The following is a 21017-nucleotide window of genomic DNA, read 5'->3' on the forward strand; positions in this document are numbered from 1 at the left end:
AGCTAGGACCCTAATACTTTGCATTGTTTTCTTGATGACAACGGTAAACCGGATCAACTCAGGATACCTGGCCAAGACTGGTATAGACGTAGACCCTCTCAACAGTGGTCTATAAGCTCAATCAGTCAATTGCCTCATGGTTGGTTCCTCGGTACTAGCACGTACGAATATCCTGCGATCTGACTTTTTTTCTCTGCAGGCCGTTTCGAACAGAGGGTGAAACTTAAATGGCGGGTTCCCTTTAGAGTCCCTTCACAAACACCAGACCTCATGATTCATGTAACCACTACTTTGCATGACCCAAGGATAGACAATGTGAGTCTCAAAATTCATAAAGATTTATCTTGCGTTACATCAACAACCCCGCTTCCGTCGCACGTTGGGCAAGCCCTTTGCGACTCGTTGTCTGTGGCAGGTGCTAGGCAGCACAATCTGAACACCAAGGATATGACGGTCGAGGCGAGAAAAATATAAATAAGAGCGAGGATGACGAAGCTTAGGAAAGGCGCAGCCTCCAGTGAGTCGATGATGAAATTGGCGAATGGGCGCACAAGTGTATCCAAGGATGTCACAGGTGCCATCATTCTGGTGGGAGGGAAGGTACGGGAGAATAACCTATCGATCAGAGAAACGGATTTGACAGAGAAGGCCATGGGTTATAAACTAACGATTAGTCAGTATTGAAATCCCTCTGCCTAAATAAGTCCTGTCCAACCAGTTTCAGTTCTTTAGGAAGTTATCCGATTTGCTTTTTACTTTAGTAACTTGGAGCCCCAATCACCGCCACCGCTACACTTTTTGAAAACTATGGCTAAATGGGAATAGATACATAGATTACAGGGAATGGCGAAGTAGGGGGTTTGCTCCGTCAATCATCTCAGGTGGTGAGCATTCGTTGTGTTTGTATGGAAAGTAACTAAAACCTTCGGGTGATCTTATAGGCACACTAGACAGTTCTATCGTTCCTCAGAGAAGATTAATTTGTCTCCCAAGACAATCAGGTACATCCGTTGGCGCGGTTGCTCAAACAAACATCACCTCCCTGGGCAGAGCTACCGTGGCCCTGGCAAGAGACACTGGATTTGTGCTCTGCATTGACCTCGGTGTTGCAGAAAGTCCATGTAGTAGAGAAGAAACCAGCTCGAACATGGTAGGTGGACCAGCTGATGCAGCAATTTGATCCTCCCCGGGCCTCACAGCGGCTGAGAGGAGCCTTTCCAATATCAAGATCAAAGCGACACGTCGCCCCGGATAGACAAGACAGAATACCAGCACATTTTGACCAATTTATGGCGTGTCGCGAACTCAAAAGTGTATCTAGAGCCAGCTCGTTTCTCGATTGCGGTGGAGTTGCCTCCCAAGGCGGCTACAGATCGTTAACATCTTCGACCATGTCTGGATCATTTGCGTCGAACTTCTTGGCGTAGGCTGCCTTGTTAAAAAGACTGCCTTTTCCTCGTCAGTGTTTGCCGAGCTAGGGTCTAGAGCAGCGAGCCAGGCACGAGTCTCAGCCTCGTAACCGACGTATTCAACATCTACATCGAAGGGGCTCAAATCGCCCTCGAACTCAGGGAAAAGATCGGAAGCACGGTGTGTGACGATGATGTTTGGAGAGTCTGTAGAGACAATCGGACTTGCTAAAGTGCTCTGAAGCCATGCAAAGCCAAGGAGACTAGCAAGGATAACATTTGCATGTTGGTGAGAGTTTGCAAGTGAAAAGTGACGCGAGAAAACTTTTGACCCAATGGAATTCCGATTGTCGAGGAGGCAATTGTTATCAAAATGAGATGTGATGGCTATCTCCTACGAGGTGTATATCTTCGATTCTTATAAACTTCCCTGATTCCTCCTCGATGAAAAGTTTTCAATAAATGCATCTGCCTATTCCTAAAACACATACCCTGCGCCCCTGCTAGTACATGGAGAAATGTACCTGGAAAGCCAGCCGTGTCCAACTAATCTGAGTCCAGACACAGTTGTCTAAGACCCCAAGTGTCCCTATTTGGGAGCCTACTATATGATCCATGATGCTGGCCATAATCACAATTAGCGCCAGGACTCTGGTAAGGGGTCCGACCCAACGATGCAACGTCGTGTTCACTGCCGCCGATAGCTCTAAGATAAGCACTAGTTCTATTGAGCGGGGCGACCTATTTCGTACTCTCCATAACTGATGGTAAGTCTTTGCGGTATTAGCTGGACCTCTTAGACAAGCATGTGCCAGAATCAGCTCTGGCTCCGACGAGGGCCTGAAACAAATGGGTTCATCAAGAGAGTCCTAGTGGGGAACTTAATCCACTATCCACTACGGAGTACTCCGTGGATACTTAAATCCAAGGTAGTCAGGCATGGGTCGGGCCGTCAATCTACCCGTCCGTTAGAATCTTCCTATCGCCAGTTATTAAATCTGAGTCCATTGCCTCAGCAGCCCATCCACGCTCTTTTCGCCATGTAATATTTGTATGGTATTGCTTTATTAAGGGTACATGCTCCTTGAGTTGGACGATGGACGACTAGATTTTTGATAAGAGACAGGTACTTATATATCTACATAGTAATAGAAAAGCCAAATTTACTTATGCATTTGGATCAAGTAATCTACGTAGCATGTCCATGCACCCTTTGTATGGCAATGCCATGTAAAAAGTACATGCAAGCAACGTATTGGAACTTTGGAAGACAGTATTAGCTATATTGGGCGTTGTATAAAGTGGAGCGATGTCCGCTTACTGTGTGGCTTAGTGTTATCGTGGCAGTAGCTTGGCATTAGCTTGATCCTTTGACCTTGCTAAGTTGGTAGTAGTTTGATCGAGGGATTTCTGTGATAGGTTAGACGGAGCCTAGTCAACCAAAACCACGTCCACGATCTTCGAGTCTGGTCATTCCACCGTGACCTCCGTTTACACCATATCGGATGTGATAGGGACCTTTTCGGTTTAGCTACATTGCTCCTGACTGGGCGCCGTATGCTCTATAATCATCACCGCCGGTGACTTCTCGTTGCATTTCGCCCGTCAGTTCCACAGATCTAGACAAAGGCTGACTCTTGTCATTACATGCGCGTGACCATAATTCTTGTTGGCTACACGATCGACCGGCAGAGAGAATGAACTGGACTGATCTGTAAACAGGTTTTTCTCCTGCAGCAGCAACGCTATGCGGATGGGAGAAGATGGAATCCGTACATGAGAACCTCAGCCTTGAGAAATCTTGTCCGTGGATTCTCCCCTGACCCATCATCAGAAACACTCTTGTCCGATAAAGCACACACTGTCCCCTTTTCTGGCAGCTCTCATGCAACCTAAGGAATACGGAGAATATCTAAGCTTTATACAAAGCGCTATGGATCAGCAAGTTCTGCAATATAGTTCAAAGTCGTGGGTACGCTAAGCAATTGTCGAAAACAGGCCATGTCGAGCCTAGACAGTGGGAGTGATGTGATATGCAGTTGTGTAGTCGGCGCTCCGCAAGCACCGACCACGCCTGGGTTCTAGTTGCGTTCCTTGGAAATCAATTGACAGATGTGCATCGATCGAGCTGTGTCAAAGCATTCGATGTCGAATTTGGGAGCCAGGTCTCTGTCTTATGTTTCCGAGGGCACAGAATTATTGGAAGCCAGCATTATATAAGTCAAACCGGTGGAGGTCGATGCGCCGAGTCATGCAGTCGGTCGTCAGCTTAACTATGTAGGAGATGTGAAAAGAATGAAGAAGTTCTCGCTTTTTCGGCTTTCTCGGGTTCAATCTCTTCCTCATACACCCTTCGTTTTCAACGCTGGCTCAATGCATAGGATAACCTCTGATCGATCTCAGCGTTGCACTCTTATCAATAGTCACCTAGCAAGTTGCTTTGGAATTGATAAAAATATTTTAAATTCCAAAAGCTATATATTTATCAAGACAAGCTGCCTATCGAAGCGCAGAGTGTGTGGGCATGAAATAATTTACTTTGGACATAAAGAAGAAACGCCTCAACACTTACCGAAAAGCTCCATGGATGAAGAATATCTCAGTGATGTTCCGATTCCTGTCCTTGGCAAAGAAGAGACTCGATTTCATTGAATTCACTCAATGCCCCACAGAAAGAGAGAGAGACAGAGAGCCTGCTGTTGGTAATTTTCTTCTAAGGAAGTCGGCCTGTTTGTAGAAATTCTTTCTTATACAAGGTGAAACGTACGAAACTGGGAAGTTTGTTTAATCCAAGACTTTAAACGAGCGCATGCCAGTGCAACACGCCGACTAATACTATTTCCGTTTCAATGACCATGAACTCAACTGGAAAGGGTTTGGAAACTGTATCACCCAAAACTTCTCCTGTAGAATCATACCCTCGGTCTTCAGTTCCTTCCGGAGATTCCTTTCCATAGAGAAAATGTCTGGGGGTTATAGAGAGAGCGAGCAAATCAAATAGAGCGTCGGAGTTCTGTTCGCGAAAATGGTTGATTCGCTCCATGCTAATTGAGTCGGGGATGACTCTCGCCACAAAATCGCCAACTTCAATCTGAAATTGATCGTTGATCTCGAGACCCCCATGCTCTAGATTCAGCTTGAAAGGGTTGAGATTGAATGATTGAGTGTATTTCAAGATGGATCCAGGAGGACGTTTTTGACGCATATTCGAAGGCTACCATGCTTCCATATCTTGTTGGGACATGATACCTCGTAGCATTCCATGAGCTTCATCTCAGAACTGCGCAAGTGATCGCCATTTGTTACAGACAACATCTTCGTATTCCTTCCACGTAGCGGCGGTATCGAGTATATTTGGCAGAGATCCCGAGAAGCATCTGTACTTCCAGGCCAGCACAACAGCAAGTCGTGCCGATACTTAGTCTCTTGAGCGACCTTGGCACCTTGAATCGATTGCCTATACTTTTTTCCGGGAGTTCATTGAACCATTGTTCTGTCCGTACCACGTACCCAGGCCTCCCAGATTATTTGGCCTCCTTTCAATACTTGACATTTCCTGCCGGTCGATTTCGTTTGGACGAGTTGAGTTTATTTAGTTCGTCAAGTTCCTCTGGGCCCCTAAGTATTTGCGATGACCTGGAGAGCTGGTCGTTGATTTAACCTAGAAGCCATTGCCTAGACTGCTAAGGATGCCCATACTTCGTCCCAACTAGTCTTGTCCTTCCATGCGGATGGAATTATGAATTTATGATGGAACCTTTGATGGAAGACGTAAGAGATTTACTTGATATAAAAATCAATTAAATAAATAAAAAAGATTCTAAATTATCCTATTAGGAAGATATTTAAGGTAATAATATATAGAAACTTAAAGTATTTTATGCTTTATATTAAGACAGGAATTTGTATTGGGTAAGACAGACCAATAAATACACTGAAGGGTAATCTACTAAGCTAAGAGACGGCTACGTATTTAATTGAATGTACCTGACTCACCTATCATCACGTGCGGCTCTCCGAAGAAAAACCTCCACAGTTATCGCGAGCGTAATCACAAGCTACTGCTGTTGGTTTCGCGACTCGCATTTTTGTGGCAAGAGAATCAAGGATAACTGCGGCAACTTGCCATACGGTCCTTTTCCGGTTATATCTCGACCACCGAAACTATTTCGAAACGCCTTCTCCGAGCCGCACCGGCCAAATTTATCCCAATTCTTTCACCCCACCATTGCCCGCGGGGCTCAAAGACAAAATGGTGCATTCAACGCCAGTACCAAGCAGTGGCTTCCAAGCTTTGATCCTCTGTGGTCCCGGCGAGAGCTTGAATACAATTTCCTCAAACCCGGAAGAGAATCCAAAATGTTTAATTCCCATTGCAGTATGTGTTGGCGAATCTCAGGGCCTGCTCCAATAGCAAGAAGTCACTAACATCAATTGATGTTCAGCTAAGGCCGATGGTGTACTACCCGCTGGATTGGTGCAAGCGCGCAGGAATAACTGGTGAGTAGTGGCTACGCGCCTCCTTCAGGGTGCTGGATTCTGCGGGTTTGGGATAATTTCTAACTGTTCAGATATCATACTGATTACACCTCCCTCCGCTCTTACTCCCCTTAAGGCCGCTCTACAACAAAATCCATATCTTACTTCACTCCCTTCGCCTTCACCTACCGTTATAGCCCCGAAGGATCTCAAGATGACGACAGGAACGGCGGAGCTACTCCGACTACCAGAGGTACAAGCTTGTATTCGATCTAATTTCTTGCTCCTAAGCTGCGATTTACTATGCGATATCCCCGGTGAACATTTGCTTGAGGCATGGTTAGTCTCACAAGGTGAATTGGGCCCAGCTTCCCAAGGAGGCTTGTCCGTGTTCTATCCCGCAAAAGGCATTAAGGACGAGGTCAAAAAAGAGCCGACAGATTTCATGGCAATCACCTCTCTCGAGCAAGATGAGGTCCCCGCTGTCTCGCGATATAAACTCTCGAAATTGGTTTTATCCATGCCGATGGATACATTGAAAGAGCAGATAGAGGAAGATAAGACCTTCTTACTCCGTCATACTTTGGTTGAGAAGCATGCCTCGGTCAAAATGTTGACCAGCTATCGAGATGCACACTTATACATTCTGCCTAAGTGGGTCCAATCGCTTGCCCAGTACCAGGAGCGGTTTGAATCCGTGAGCGAAGACTTGATTGGGTACTGGGCGAAAGCGGAGTGGCAGCGCGGGCTGAGTGAAAAACTCGGGATCAATAAGATACTAGGCGGACAGAATGAGAATCAAGAGGACCACGGAAGCAATGACGGCGATCTGTTGGAGGAAGAGATTGATCTTCGTGGCATGACCACTACCCACGCCCAGGGTTCCGAAGCCCGGTCTACAAATTCCACTCCCAATGACCAGTCCTCGGTGGAAGTGCCATCAATTCTAGCATACATGACCAAGTCATCTGAGCAGCTCGTTCGGCGCGTTGACAGTTCCGCTTTGGTGTTAGCGATGTCACTGCGTCTCGCCAAGCTCGAGTCTGTTGAAGAGGTTGGCCGTGCTGCTGCTTCGCCTTTCAGTCATGCCTCGAAGATCGCTACTCCTGAAGGAATTGCCTCGAAGTCTATTGTCACCAAAGGCGACTGCTTACTAGGATCTAACGTGACGGTAAAACACCCTGTCTTTCATTTATTGAACGGTTCAACTAATATCTTGATAGGTGGAGGAAAAGTGTGTTATAAAAGAATCGTGCATTTCGCCTAATGCAAAGATTTGCAGCGGTGCTCGCTTGACGAGGTAGGCATTATATATTTCACCTATATACTAACGCTGCATGGTCTCTAACCTGAATTAGATGTGTAATTATGGACAACGCGGTCATTGGGCCAAAGTGTGTACTCACAGGATGCATCGGTAAGTCGTTCGCAGTTTAGAGAAAATAGTTGAATTCATGAACTAATAATGTTTCAGTGGGTAGATACAGTCAGGTCGGGCGAGATTCCGTTCTTAAGGTGCGTACGAATTATACTAAACAATCGGATTGACTGCTGACAAAATTTATTAGGACTGTGAGGTTCAAGATGGTGTTGTGGTTGAGGAAGAAACCGACGCCAAGAATGAACAATTTATGAGCTTCGAGGGCCTTGACGAGGATGACGAGGATGATATGGATGTCGAGGATGACGAGGATAATAATGACGAGGCTGTTTTCTAGATGATACGATACCATAAAATAAACATCACCATCTTAGACATCTTAGAGTTAAAATTTATTACTCTTACTCAGCCCTCCTCGCTAGCTTCAAGCCATCTACCGATCCAGCCCTCCATCTTCACCAGATCCGTCATAATCAAGCTCCCGGGACTTGGTTGTGGTGTAGTTAACGTCCACCGCTGTAATGGCGACTCGGCTACCTCCACTAGAGCCTTTGACAGGTTGGTATCTGTCTGCTCTCAGATTGGATGCTCAGGATTAACAAAACCATTGCACTATTGAATTGGTCTGCGTTATTATTTCGAAAGTTGAAAAAATCTGACCAGGCCCGACATAGAAAACAAGCGCTAATTTTTGGAAAGATGTACAAACAGGTAAAGGACAAGACAAATCTCCCATCAGTAACATGGTATTGCTGTTATTCTGAAACAAACAAAACACTCAAGACCATAGGATAAAGATCAGAAAGAGTAATCATGGTAGGACATTGGGATACATCATAAGATAAAGGCGTCCCATACAAAGCCTTCTAAGTTCGGTGGAAACCCTTTGGCACGGTGCGATAATCCGACTGCCATTCACTCGTTAAGACTAGTAACTGTAAATTCCGGTCAAAAACAATAATCTTGGAGTGAGGGATGGATGAGATTGAGGTGCATTAACATGGCTGTGCAGAGTTGTCGACTCGGATATTCTAGGGTGAACCCATTCTTTATTGACCATCTTTTCATCTTGATACACAACTACAAACGAGAGTATCTCCCTGGCTGCTTTCGACAGTAAGCCTGAGCTTTAGTCCGCTGTCCTGAGGCTTTCGATTTAGTCAGAGGCGTGTCAGCATCAGTTTCCCTTGAGGTTTTAACCTTCTGACTCCTAATATTTTTCTGGCGTCGTATCTCATGTCCCCGTTGGGCTTGCTGGAGGTTCCAGTTGTGCAAACTACCCTGACTCAATGGGGTATTGGAAGGGCTCCAAGTGCTAGCCTCTTCTTCCTCCAGCTGGTCATCCTCCGGCAGGTACTCTGTGGCGTCATCATCGAGAATAGAATCTACGTCCCATGTATCCGGATCACTTTGCTTTATACGGTCTGATCTGAGGGTCAGTACAACAGTTCCTTTTACTCTAGCCACAACCAGGATTTAACGTACTTCCAGAATCACTAATCTCCTCTGCGGAAGCCTCCTGGTCAGCATCTACTTTGTTAGACACAAGTGAGGACTTTGATGGCGTTCTCGGAACCTTCTTCGCAGTTTTATTCTTGGCTGGGTGGCCTTTCTTGGATTTTCTGGCATTCATAGGGCCTTTCTTCCTCTTGGGCGGACTGCTCTTCTTCTTCGCTTTCGAGATTTCTTTAGCAGTAGCGTCTAGATTATTCTGGCTAGTGGGACCAGTATGAATATTGCCGTTGACATGGTGAGTGCGAAAATACCCACGGGCAATTGTGCACGGGTTGCAAGTCTGCCAGCCGCAGGTCAGACAGCGAGACATTCCAGAATAATTGTGCTTATTACAGATGTCGCATTTCGCCGTATGTGTGGCCAACTCCTCGAACTCACACAGTATTACTTCCTTCCCCATCGCAGGCATAGCAAAGGGAAACATGTCGTCCGGCGCATTGGTGGTCACTGGAACGGTTGTCTCTCTAGGGGAACTCTGCTCGTGAGGATCACCACAATCCATAAGAGTATCTTCACGAGCACTGCCCGGTCTAGATACTATTTTAGGGTTCCCGACGGTGACAAATTCGGGCTCAGAATTCCTCATGTGGTGCAGGATCGCTGCATGCTCTAACACGGTTCGGTCTGGTTGTGGGCACAACAAGGAAGATAGGGAGATATCTCGACAACGTTCATAGGACTCAGGAGTCCCAATATCGGGCATCAAGATACAATGCTGTTCAGGACGAGGACTATTAACGGCGCGAGGCGTCACGGTGATCCTCCAGTTTGAGGGAATGGGGTCTCCAAACCGCCAATTCACATACTCGGGTGGGAAGCGAGGCGTGGTTCTATGAATATTTTGGCTCTCAAGAGTGAAGTGCCTGGCACCGGGGTTCAACTCTCCCTGTCCGAACAAGCTTTCACGAAGGGAGAAAGAATCTATGGCTCCATTGGGGTCTCTACTCTGCCTCTTATCAAGTTGTCAGAATATTACAGTCATAAGGAGAGAATAAACTGCTGTGATTGAATGATAACATACCAGACAAGCTGGACCAACAGTTTGTCTTATAGGTTGGGGATGGAATAGATGCTGGCTGGTCTGGTGGTACTGGCTTGTCTGAGGGGGAGGGAGATAGCGGAGTTGTCTGAAAGGGTCTGTGTTGTCACCCGTCTCGTCTCTATCTATCATGGTGATGGATGTATCAGAGACAGTTGTCTGAATCGTTCCTCGTCAGTCCTATCAAGGAGCCTCAAAAGGACAAGACAAATTAGATACGGCGATGAGATCACCTTTGAAACAGAGAAGTACAATTGAACAGTAGAGATGAACAAACTAGGATTTACAACTTTGCAGGAACAAATACGTAAATAAGATCTGTAGATACTTGATGTATGGAGAAAGAAAAGAAGATGTGAAATAATGATGATAAGCGAGACGCTGAGATTTACAGGTTGAGCAGAAATGGTTTGCATCAGATGAAAGACCCCGTGAGTTCTTGTATACTTTGGTTGTTGGCGATTCACTCTGGGTGACGTCTTTCCTTCTCTCACACAGTTAGCAGTTTCCCTTTCAACATGCAATATTCCTGTGAGTACCAGGTTACAATCGACTCAGTATTCAGATAGCTATCCAATATAGAACAAGATATGTAGTGGTTCGACTATTGGTATCTGATCAATCGATCAGTGGATTTACATCTGCCCAGAGTCCTTGATTATCCTTCTCTGAACGAGTCAATGAATTGTAGTCGTGGCTATGATATCGCTGGACATCTGAGATAATTCACTGTATTTATATAACAAAGGAGAAGAAGAGTCAAAAGACGTGTTGAGCTCAATAAACGGGTAAGCTAAGCCACTTCCTGATATCGTTATAATATGATACTCGTCTGAAACTTTATAGAGATAAGAACGAGTTCCTCAAGAGTTTTAAAACTGCCTTGAAGAACTAGATAAATGGATATGTGATGTTTGTGGTTTCCTACATCACTCTGGAATGCTATTCTCAGATGGCAGAACTTGACTAAACACTTGTTATAGATTCTTGAGGTGGTTTGACTGAACAAGAACACACCATCCCCCCAGTTGGTCTATTTGCAAGGGGTTTACTTGGAAGGCAGCGTAAGTTATATTCAGGCGGGCTTTGATGCTCTGAGCGGTGAATAGTAGTCCTGCTGCTCCAGTGTGGCTCAATCTACTGGGATACCAAATGAAGGCATATATCGTATTTACGTATTTTGAACTGCAAGAAAAGTAAAAACGTTCATGTCGATCATGAATCATACTCTCCTTTCTATTCTGAGGTTGTAAACCTAGATGTACGATCTGTCTCGGTATATTGGTTATCTTGATCCTATGCATCCCTTCGTTGACATCGAATTAAACATGCAGAACAAAAAGTCGTCAACAAGCCATCATCCCATGTAGCTCATAAATTTATTTGTGGGCTAAGATGACACGAAATGTTAGTTCTCTTTCAATTAGAAAAAGGTATTTTAATAGAGCAAAAACTTACGAATTCCTTCCTCCGGCTGGGGCTCAATACCAACCACCTCGGCGGCACTCTTGGTCTCGGCCGCCGACTTGTCTTCCTTCATGAAGGGGAAGGCAAGGACCTCCTTGATACTGTAGTTGTCGGTGAGGAACATGACCAGACGGTCGATACCCATACCCCAACCACCGGTGGGGGGCAGACCGTATTCCAAGCTAGTACAGAAGTTCTCGTCGATGAGCTGAGCCTCGTCGTCACCCTGGTCCTTCTGGCGGGCCTGCTCCTCGAAACGGAGACGCTGGTCGAAGGGGTCGTTCAACTCGGTGTAGGCGTTGACGATCTCCTTCTTGCAGACGAAGGCCTCGAAACGCTCGCAAAGACCAACGTTCTGGCGGTGGTACTTGGCAAGGGGCGACATCATCTGGGGGTGGCCAGTAATGAAGGTTGGGTTGACGCAAGTCTCCTCGATGAACTCGCCGACCAGCTTATCGAGCATACGGGCGTTGGTCAATGGGGGAGAACACTCAACGCCGGTCTTCTTCAGCACCTTCTTGAGGAATTCACCCGTCTCAGCGGTGTGCAGCTGGTCACCTGGCGGGAACTTCTCACCAGTGGCCTCCTCGAGGGCCGGGATCATCTCCACGCGGCGCCAGGGGGCCTTCCAGTTGACGTTGTACTCCTCGCCAGTCTGGGTATGGAAAACGGTCTCGTAACCGCCGGTGACGTGCTTCACCAGGCCGGAGACCAGCTCTTCAGTCAGGTTCATGACATCGTAGACATCGGCGTAAGCCCAGTAGAACTCGCAAGTCGTGAATTCGGGGTTGTGGGTAAGGTCAATGCCTTCGTTACGGAATTGACGACCCATTTCGTACACACGCTCAAGGCCTCCAACGATAAGCATCTTCAGGTACAACTCGGGAGCCACACGCATGAACAGGTTCATGTCGAGGTCGTTGTGGTGAGTGACGAAGGGCTTGGCGGTCGCACCACCGGCGATGGCATTCATCATGGGGGTTTCGACCTCGACGAAGTCGCGGGTGTCGAAGAAGTTGCGGATATAGGAGACGATCTTGGAGCGGGTGACGAAGACATTACGCGAGCGGTCGTTCATAATCAAGTCAAGGTAACGTTGACGGAAACGCTGTTCCTTGTCCTGGAAACCATAGTGCTCGGATGGGATAGCGTGCAAGCAAGGAGCCAAGAGCACGATCTCAGAAGCGAAAATAGACAACTCACCATCGGGGCGGTTCTTGGGGTTACTGCGACCAGGGAAGCCGACAATACCAACAACATCACCTCTCCGGAGATGCTCGTGCTGAGCCTCGAAAGAGACATCGCCGGCAGCGTTCTGAGCCTGGCACACTACTTGCACCTTCACACCCTCAGCGCGGATGTCGTAGAAAATCAACTTGGCACCGGAGGAACGCTTGGTGTAGATTCTACCGGCGATACGAACGGTCTTGTCGGGCAGCTGGTCACCCTTTCCAAGATGATCGTAGTCCTTCAGGAACTGGCGCAAGTCATCGGTGACTTGGAACTTGTGAGGGTAGGGGTCAGGTTGCTTGGTCTCGCGCAACTTGTTGATTCTCTTGCTGCGGATTTCGAAGTATTGCTAAAGAGAGGTTAAAAGCTTAGAGTTAGCGATCTACAAATTCAGCGTGCCACTGCAGACATCTATATAGCAGGAGCAAGAAACCTACGTTGGGAGTCAGGTTAGCTTCGTCTTCCTCAGCAGAGGTCTTCTTCGCGGGCTTAGGAGGGGCAGCAGCCTCCTTCTCCTTCTTCTTGGCTTCCTTCTCACGGAGCTTCTGGCGGCGCTTCAATTCGGACTTAGAAACCTTCTCGCCAGTGACTTCGTCCAGCAAGAGGTTGGCCATGGAGGCCTCAGCCTCCTTAACTGCATTAGCTTCCGACATGGTGGAATAAATGGCCTATCGCTCTGAGATCTTCCAAGGAGAAGAGTGAGGATAAAAGACGGCGGAGGTTCGGTGGGTGAGCCAAAGAATTTTGGGCGGGAGTCACAACTTTTTTTTCATTGGGTCATTAATTACCCCACGTTAAGAATCAATGACATCCTACAATTCCTATGAGTCATGATATTCTTCATGCTTAAGCTTCTCATAAAATTATCGCCTGATATACATGAGAAATCGACTTTCTACCTTAATTATCTCCGGAAATCCAAACCACCATCCTGTAACTAAGTCATTTATAAATCCCATTTTGACTCGAGGGTTTAGGGCTTAGGGCATCAAGGTGGGGTCTCCAGTGCCCCTCCATAGATAGAGGAGGAACCCAAGATTATCACTGAAAGGAGAATACTATCGTAGACAAGACATAAAAAGGTAGAAGAGAAAAATAAAATATATATACCAGTATCTCTTTTCACGGAATGTTTGCTCTGTATGCTTTTGCTGGTCCATCAACATGTACTCATATTTCCATGGCTAAAAGTATACAAGGGATACAACTACTGGTGTTGGCAATGCTTGCTTGGTATAACCAGTCAAGAAAGCTTACTAGAGTAGTACAGTTGAAGTATAGCTTCAATAGGCTCTACTGGCTTAGTTGTTGATACACTGGCCTAGCTTCAACACGGTTACAGTTGCATCTCAGTCAACAAAAGGACTTCACAGAGAATTCTGTGACATTGAACACAGTAGCAATCAGAGATTTAATGTAGTAACTGGTAACTTCGAAAAACTTGGTTTAAAAGTTCATTGGATTGTGTCTACACAATCAGAGAATATCAGAATCGAAAAATTAGTTTGGAGTAAAAAAAAGAAGATAGTATAAGACAAGTGACGGTATGAAATCCACTATCCCAATATCTCAGATGGCCGTACTAAAGCTCATTATTCTATAGTTTCAATACTTTATATTAATAGCAGCCTGTCTAAGTTTTCCTAGGCTGACTATAGCTAGATCTTCTCCTTTGGGTCACCCCCTGGGGTGGCTGTTCACTTGACAACTCGTGGTGTATAAAATATTCACTTTACCTGCTGCCCCCCCAAAATGCTTTGTCATTTGTCATTCACTTCTCTTTCTCACTTATGCCCCAGTTATCCACCCTACTTACCGAGTGTTACTATTGTCACTACCTTCATCTCCATATCTCGATACACACATGTAGCCTTAGGAGCCAAAATGTCGCAACTGGGAACACCTAGCTACTCTACCACAGACGGTATATTAGTGCCCTTATGCTTACTGATATAGGCTAACAAATTATTAGTTACCGTTCAGGACTCCCCATCCAAAATGAGGTCATTAGAGAATAAGGCAATCCAGGTGATCGCACGCGACATGAAGGCCCTAGTCCGGAAGATACAAGATCTCCGCCATATTGGCATAGAAGATAACCGGATTGCTCTACCCAAGATCTGTGTAATAGGAGACCAGAGCACTGGTAAGAGCTCACTCATAGAAGGAATGTCTGAGATAAAGGTTCCCAGAAGTGCTGGTACTTGTACGAGGTGTCCAATGGAGATAAATCTCTCTGAGGGCGAGCCCGGCCAGCCTTGGGCATGTCAGATATATCTATCACGGAGATACATGTACGATGGATCGCGAAAATTCAGAACTCCCAGAAAGGCTCAGCCACTTGGTCCATGGATTGAGCAAGATCAGGAAGACGAACACTTCATTACCCTGTCTGAAAAAGACCAGGTTCAGGAAGCCATCAAGTGGGCCCAACTTGCTATTCTGAACCCAGGACAGTCTTCCAGGGAATATATTCCAGGAGAGAACGCGGGTACCAACACGCATTACCAAGTCAAGTTCTCGCCTAACATTGTACGCCTTGACATCTCAGCACCCGATTTTCCCAATTTATCATTCTATGATCTTCCTGGAGTCATTAGCCAGGCCGAGTTGGACGAAGAGAAATATCTTATCTTACTCATTGAAAATCTCGTCAAGGAGTACATCTCACAACAAAACTGTATTGTTTTATTGACTCTGCCCATGACGGATGACGCTACAAACTCTAGCGCAGCACGCATCATGAGAAACGTGCGCGGTGCTCACCAACGCACCTTAGGTGTACTGACAAAGCCTGATAGAATACAGGCAGGTGAATCATATTCGCAGTGGGTAGATATCTTGGAGGGCTACAAATTCAAACTTGGACATGGCTATTACATTGTTCGCAACAACCCGGACCCAGAGATAGAACATTCCCAAGCCCGAGAAGAGGAGGACGACTTTTTTGATTCACCTCCTTGGACGGCTGAAGAGCTAGCACCGTACCAAGATAGGTTTGGGACTCGTCGCCTTCAAACATCGCTTTCAAGCCTACTTCTGGAGCAAATACAGGGGTGTCTTCCGGGGATAGTTGAGCAAATCAATACTAAGGCCGCTCGAATCAATGAGGAGCTCAAAGAGCTCCCTGATCCACCTTCTGCAAATGTTCTATACATTTTATGCAAGCTTCTTTACGATCTGGGAGACAGAATTCGTGCTAATTTTGAAGGAGGCTCTTCGGGTTACCCTCTGCTGAAGATCTGGGGCCATATAGCGCAGGACTTTAGAGCGGCATTGATCCGAACACGCCCAACAGTGTCGCTTTTGTCACAATCAGATCGAACATCTTTCCCAGTACAACCTGATGGAGATTCAGACTGCGAGATGACATCAGCGCCACGACCAGTGAAGCGCAAATCGCCCAGTGTCCCTCCAGACACGCAGATGCCGAAACCGGGGCCTTCGGGGTACTCTACCAATCACTTTAATCAGTTCATCCAACCTGCTCGAGTTTTCACCTGGGAAGATATCCGCGAGATTAATGAGGACTCATGCCGTGCTGGAATTCCCGACCAGGCAGATCCCAAGGCCCTCGAGAAGCTCCGGCAGCTGAGTGTCCAGCATTGGGATGGACCAATGCTAGTTTTTCTCAAGGCGACACATAATCTAGTCAAAGAAATGCTGCTGAAGCAGCTCAGAGAAGTCTTTTTTCAGTACTATCAGACGACCCTCTTCAGGGAATTGAAACGGATCATCGAGAAATACCTTGGAGAACTTCAGGAAAAACATACAAGATACGCCATTGATAATTACAATATCGAACATCACAAACCATTTACTATGGCTACAGCGCAGCTTGAACATGCTACTAAGGACGCGTACCACTTTCTGAGTACTCGGCGCCACCTGGCTAGAGCCGATTTATACCTCGAACTTCAGGGAAAGTGTCCAGAAAATGAGTCGAAAAGGGCAGCCGAGCTCAAGAAGCTGACAACAGCTGAGCTTGGACCGGACAGGTTTTTCCAAGAAGTAAAGATGATGGCGGTAAGCTTGTTGTCGCTCTTAACACTTTGCATAGACGTTGACTTTCTAGTCTACTCGTGGTTACTATGAGGTAGCCAGTTCACGATTCGTCGATTCTACCTGCCAGGGTATACATACCAAGCTTTTTTCAAAATGCCGAGAGGAACTCGTCTCAGTTATCGAAAAAGAGCTACATATTTCAGATACAGATGGTATGTCACTTGAACGATGCCAAGAGCTCATGGCTCCAGACCTTGAACGCCAACGTCGACGCCAATACCTAATAAAGGAGAAGAAAAAGATTACTCAAGCTCAAGAGTGGCTATCGGCGACCAAGAAAGAGGAAGACGAGGAAAAGTTCACTTTACCTTTGGTCTTCAGATCCCAAACTCCGGAAAAGCTCCCCAAAGGCATATAGTTGAATGTATGCTAGGTCACTCGTCTGTCAAGACACCTGGGTCATTTAGTTTTCTTGTATCCCCGCTCTTTGTATACTTCGAAGAGATGCTGCGAGGGTTTCTTTTGTGAAATACGTGGGGTTGCTGGTTTGTTCAAATTTGGCGATGTAGTTCTGATGAATACACGGTTGAAGATACGGCCGTAATGGAAACGCAGCTAGACCAATTTCTTCACATTAGGACAATAGCAAATTCTTTGTACTAATATTGTTTCAAAATACCCACATCTGCTGAGACTTAGCATCACGGATTATCCGACTGTCACTGTAGTGGTGAGGGTATGCCCGCACCGACTCGGTTTTGGCAGTACATTTATCACCATATTCGCGAAAGGGTCGAGGACCAGCTGTTCTCCCCAGCACTGCAGAGCTGCAGATCATAGCTGGAGTATTCACTCCTGCTACTATTCGTCCATGGACCTTCGTAATAATGTCCCAAAGAGGAAGGAAGCTATCAAGCCATGGACGAAAGCGGTGAATTTTACTGCCAAGTTATTTATGGAATATCCGCTTTTAGGCTCTCTTTCTCCTGACGGGACTCCGTACATCTTTAGCATTCAGGCCCAAGAAGGTTTTGGTCCTAATTTGAGAAAACTTTCTACCGTATCCTTATCCTTACTTACCTCTCTCTTTGCTCTTTGCATGATCAAAATCACTTGTTACCCTCATTCTCTTCTCCATCGCGACATCACCAAACTTACCTTTTGATACCCACTACATCCCCCCACCCCACCCATTGTTTTCCCAATGCTTCAAGTACCAGTGCGGGAACATACCAACGTGGCCTCCACCAAGGCTATTATCTTGGTATGTACTCCTGAAAGTCGGTCACTAGATAATGGTAATTGACATGACTTACTACTAGGTCGGTGGTCCATCCAGAGGAACCCGTTTCAGGCCTCTGTCCCTCGATTTGCCCAAGGTTGGTGGCCCCTCCGTTGATCCCTCATGACCCCTGAATAGTCTCCGAGCATGTGCTAATGAACGATGCGATCTATCACTAGCCTCTTTTCGAAGTTGCCGGACATCCTATCATCTATCACGGCCTTAAAGCCCTCGCAAAGATCCCCGATATCCGAGATGTGTACCTAGTCGGCTACTACGATGAAACGGTCTTTCGCGACTTCATCAAAGACTCCACCAAGGAGTTCCCTCAATTCCGCATTCAATATCTGCGCGAATACACATCTCTAGGTACCGCTGGCGGTCTTTACCACTTCCGCGATGCCATTCTCAAGGGCAAACCGGAGCGCATCTTCGTACTTAATGCCGACGTCTGTTGCTCTTTCCCTCTTGGGGAGATGCTGAGGCTGTTTGAGGAGAAGGATGCGGAGGCTGTTATTCTTGGAACCAGGGTGAACAATGATGCTGCCACCAACTTCGGATGCATAGTTTCCGATTCGCATACCAAGCGAGTGCTTCACTATGTCGAGAAACCCGAATCGCATATCTCCAACCTCATTAACTGCGGTGTATATCTGTTTGCGACCGAGTGCATTTTCCCTTCCATTCGCAGTGCCATCAAGCGCCGCACCACCAGGCCTCGTCTGGTATCTTACCCGTCCTCTGAGAATCTGGAGTCGTCCTTCGTCGCTGCTGAGGAAGACTCGGAAAAGAGCGAAGTTCTTCGCCTGGAGCAGGATATTCTGTCAGACCTTGCCGACAGCAACCGCTTTTTCGTCCACGAAACGAAAGACTTCTGGCGCCAGATTAAGACTGCCGGCTCTGCCGTCCCTGCCAACGCTCTCTACCTCCAGAAGGCCTTCCAGGCCCAATCCGACGAACTTACCCCTCCTTCCGCGACCATTGTTCCCCCAGTTTTCATCCACCCCTCCGCAACTGTTGATCCCACGGCAAAGCTTGGACCCAATGTCTCAATTGGACCCCGTGCAGTTGTGGGTGCAGGAGCACGTGTTAAAGATTCAATCGTGCTCGAGGATGCTGAGATTAAACATGACGCTTGTGTGATGCACTCGATCATAGGATGGAGCAGCCGGGTCGGTGCCTGGGCCCGTGTCGAGGGTACCCCTATCGCGAATGGAACCCATTCTACCAGCATCGTGAAGCACGGCATCAAGGTACAGAGCATCACCATCCTGGGTAAGGAATGCGCCGTTGGTGATGAAGTACGGGTGCAAAACTGTGTGTGTCTACCGTACAAGGAACTCAAGCGTGTATGTGCCTCTTCTATCCCTCAAATGTTCTCTTAACCCAACTGACCACATGTCCAGGATGTCGCCAACGAGGTCATTATGTAAAGATACATGGAATCGTAGCATTGGGTGGACTTGTGAATATCAATTGTGGTCCATATTTTTCTTTCTATATCTTGGAACTAATACTATCTCTTATTTCATCCTTGACCCATTATGATCTATACCTCTGGCAAGCCTTGGACTTTGTTTGGCCTCCTTAGCATTAACTATGTGCTTCACATGCTCAAGCCAAATACAATGCTTTAGATTACGGTTGCTTCTCCTGAAGAGAAAGAAGTATTTGGAGAAAAAATACCACAGTTATACAAATCTAGCATGATTCATGATCACAACATCTAAGGCTGACAGAACGGACGACATCTTTGAAACAAATGATATACCTATTACGCCAGGACAAAACAAGTATGAACCCTTCACTGCAAGATCGTAACACATCAGATCGAATTTAATATAATCGACACATTACCAGGTCGGTTGTAAGCAGCCAGGCCCCCCATACTGTACAATTCCCAGTGATTGTCCAGTTACACCTGGATAAGGGTGTATACCGCAATAGCTCATCTATATGCCGCAGGATCATAATGCGTCTGCTCTGACGGGTGACTGTACCCGTCATGTCCATAAGCGCTGAATCGGACACGAGGACGAGTAGGCGTTGGTTGATAATAATCCTGTGCCTCGCCACCATGATGCTGCTCAAGGGTGGAGCTAGCACCATATACAGGCGGGGGCATCGTCTGACCGGCGTAATTACCCGGAGCAGGGATATCATTGTAGACTTCATCTGCGTGATTATTCGAGCGAAAAGCGGGATGTTGTTCCTCGAGTCCACCGTAAGGGCCCATGCCTCCCGACAAAACACTACTGCTGCGATCGTGCATCTTGTAATCGTTCAAGGCCGGGTTGCTGGCCATGGGGTCGTACTCACCCAGACGAGTCTGACGTCTGCGTACGATAACATCGAGGGCGATGGCAGCGATGTACGAGATATTTCCCAAGACAGTGAAGGCGAACAATGCCTTGTATATCCGGCAAACGGTGATACCGGTAGAAGTAGCCCAGTATGTGGCGTTGCAGGTAGTCAGGATCGTATGCGACATGCTCCAGCTCAGTAGACCGAGGGAGATGAGCCAGAGAAGGAGACAGATCGTATTCGATAGGAGTGATAGACGCGGCGAGAGGCCATAGCAACAGTGGGTTATGGTAGTTAGGACGTAATTAAGAAGGGAAAGGATAACGGCTATCAGGAGCTAGGGTGTGTTTATATTAGTTACATTTTTTGAAGCTGTGGGCTGTCATGCGAGACTTACGACCAGGAATGCCCAAGGAAGTTTGAAACCACCTTGATGGAGGTTGTAGATGAAGACGGCTAGAATGATACCGACAACCAGAGTGGAAATAAAGCCCACAGCGCGGATGGAATGAAATGGTATTGCAGGGTACGCCGATGGTTTCACGGATCTGGGTTTGGATCGCATGTTGATATCGTTTTGAGTCGGGGTGGTGATGCGCTTGGATCAAGTATTAATCAACCGATATTAATTAATCCTTTGGCTCGTGTGGGGGATAATATGTATGGATGTTGATATGATAAACAAAACGGAGATCCACTTGTCGTCAATCAGTGCCACCACACGTGAATGGTGGTTGAATAAAATTTTTGATATCCCTTGAACCAGCAAGAAGGAATATGAATGGAAGTAAATAAGAAAGCGAAAATGCAAATCAACAAGGAGAGAAAAATAGAAAAACCCCAACGAGCGAAAGGCTGTGGGTTGTTGATCCAGACAGGCGTCGCAATGCAAAGCCTCCTCTGTGG

General features: G+C 46.7%; 9 protein-coding genes across 9 annotated transcripts; 3 read left to right on the forward strand and 6 right to left on the reverse strand.

Moving 5' to 3' along the window:
• Positions 1-58: 58 nt before the first annotated feature.
• On the reverse strand, positions 59-584 carry F9C07_3006 (uncharacterized protein; the record flags this gene model as incomplete). The annotated part of the gene is made up of 2 exons (XM_071511049.1): positions 59-109; positions 354-584. The coding sequence occupies 2 exons, from the start codon at positions 582-584 to the stop codon at positions 59-61; spliced, it is 282 nt and encodes a 93-aa protein (XP_071363747.1).
• A 733-nt stretch (positions 585-1317) lies between these two features.
• Positions 1318-2038, reverse strand: F9C07_2099742 (uncharacterized protein; the record flags this gene model as incomplete). Its single annotated transcript, XM_071508907.1, has 2 exons — positions 1318-1803; positions 1934-2038. 2 exons carry the CDS (start codon positions 2036-2038, stop codon positions 1318-1320), a joined length of 591 nt encoding a protein of 196 aa, XP_071363748.1.
• Positions 2039-4067: 2029 nt separating this feature from the next.
• On the reverse strand, positions 4068-4614 carry F9C07_3005 (uncharacterized protein; the record flags this gene model as incomplete). The annotated part of the gene is made up of 3 exons (XM_071511048.1): positions 4068-4102; positions 4177-4244; positions 4328-4614. The coding sequence occupies 3 exons, from the start codon at positions 4612-4614 to the stop codon at positions 4068-4070; spliced, it is 390 nt and encodes a 129-aa protein (XP_071363749.1).
• A 1047-nt stretch (positions 4615-5661) lies between these two features.
• F9C07_3004 (putative eukaryotic translation initiation factor subunit eIF2B-gamma) lies at positions 5662-7606 on the forward strand (the record flags this gene model as incomplete). The annotated part of the gene is made up of 7 exons (XM_041284686.1): positions 5662-5787; positions 5855-5909; positions 5981-7059; positions 7112-7188; positions 7247-7305; positions 7363-7403; positions 7457-7606. 7 exons carry the CDS (start codon positions 5662-5664, stop codon positions 7604-7606), a joined length of 1587 nt encoding a protein of 528 aa, XP_041142671.1.
• Positions 7607-8206: 600 nt separating this feature from the next.
• Positions 8207-10578, reverse strand: F9C07_1234385 (uncharacterized protein). Its single transcript, XM_041289614.2, has 3 exons — positions 9806-10578; positions 8755-9736; positions 8207-8693 (listed from the first exon to the last, which is right to left on the reverse strand). The coding sequence occupies exons 1-3, from the start codon at positions 9953-9955 to the stop codon at positions 8350-8352; spliced, it is 1476 nt and encodes a 491-aa protein (XP_041142672.1). The 5' UTR covers positions 9956-10578; the 3' UTR covers positions 8207-8349.
• A 455-nt stretch (positions 10579-11033) lies between these two features.
• F9C07_3002 (uncharacterized protein) lies at positions 11034-13173 on the reverse strand (the record flags this gene model as incomplete). Its single annotated transcript, XM_041289615.2, has 3 exons — positions 11034-11213; positions 11282-12869; positions 12958-13173. 3 exons carry the CDS (start codon positions 13171-13173, stop codon positions 11203-11205), a joined length of 1815 nt encoding a protein of 604 aa, XP_041142673.2. The 3' UTR covers positions 11034-11202.
• A 1061-nt stretch (positions 13174-14234) lies between these two features.
• On the forward strand, positions 14235-17006 carry F9C07_1234490 (vacuolar sorting protein). Its single transcript, XM_071507817.1, has one exon. It carries the CDS (start codon positions 14519-14521, stop codon positions 16613-16615), a length of 2097 nt encoding a protein of 698 aa, XP_071363750.1. The 5' UTR covers positions 14235-14518; the 3' UTR covers positions 16616-17006.
• A 540-nt stretch (positions 17007-17546) lies between these two features.
• F9C07_1234223 (nucleotide-diphospho-sugar transferase) lies at positions 17547-19526 on the forward strand. Its single transcript, XM_041289603.2, has 4 exons — positions 17547-17789; positions 17848-17904; positions 17987-19156; positions 19214-19526. Exons 1-4 carry the CDS (start codon positions 17730-17732, stop codon positions 19238-19240), a joined length of 1314 nt encoding a protein of 437 aa, XP_041142675.1. The 5' UTR covers positions 17547-17729; the 3' UTR covers positions 19241-19526.
• A 229-nt stretch (positions 19527-19755) lies between these two features.
• On the reverse strand, positions 19756-20676 carry F9C07_2999 (uncharacterized protein; the record flags this gene model as incomplete). The annotated part of the gene is made up of 2 exons (XM_041289616.1): positions 19756-20448; positions 20509-20676. 2 exons carry the CDS (start codon positions 20674-20676, stop codon positions 19756-19758), a joined length of 861 nt encoding a protein of 286 aa, XP_041142676.1.
• Positions 20677-21017: the final 341 nt, after the last annotated feature.

The sequence above is a fragment of the Aspergillus flavus genome, chromosome 2 (assembly GCF_009017415.1).
Source record: "Aspergillus flavus chromosome 2, complete sequence".
In the NCBI taxonomy this organism is placed as follows: Eukaryota; Fungi; Ascomycota; class Eurotiomycetes; order Eurotiales; family Aspergillaceae; genus Aspergillus; species Aspergillus flavus.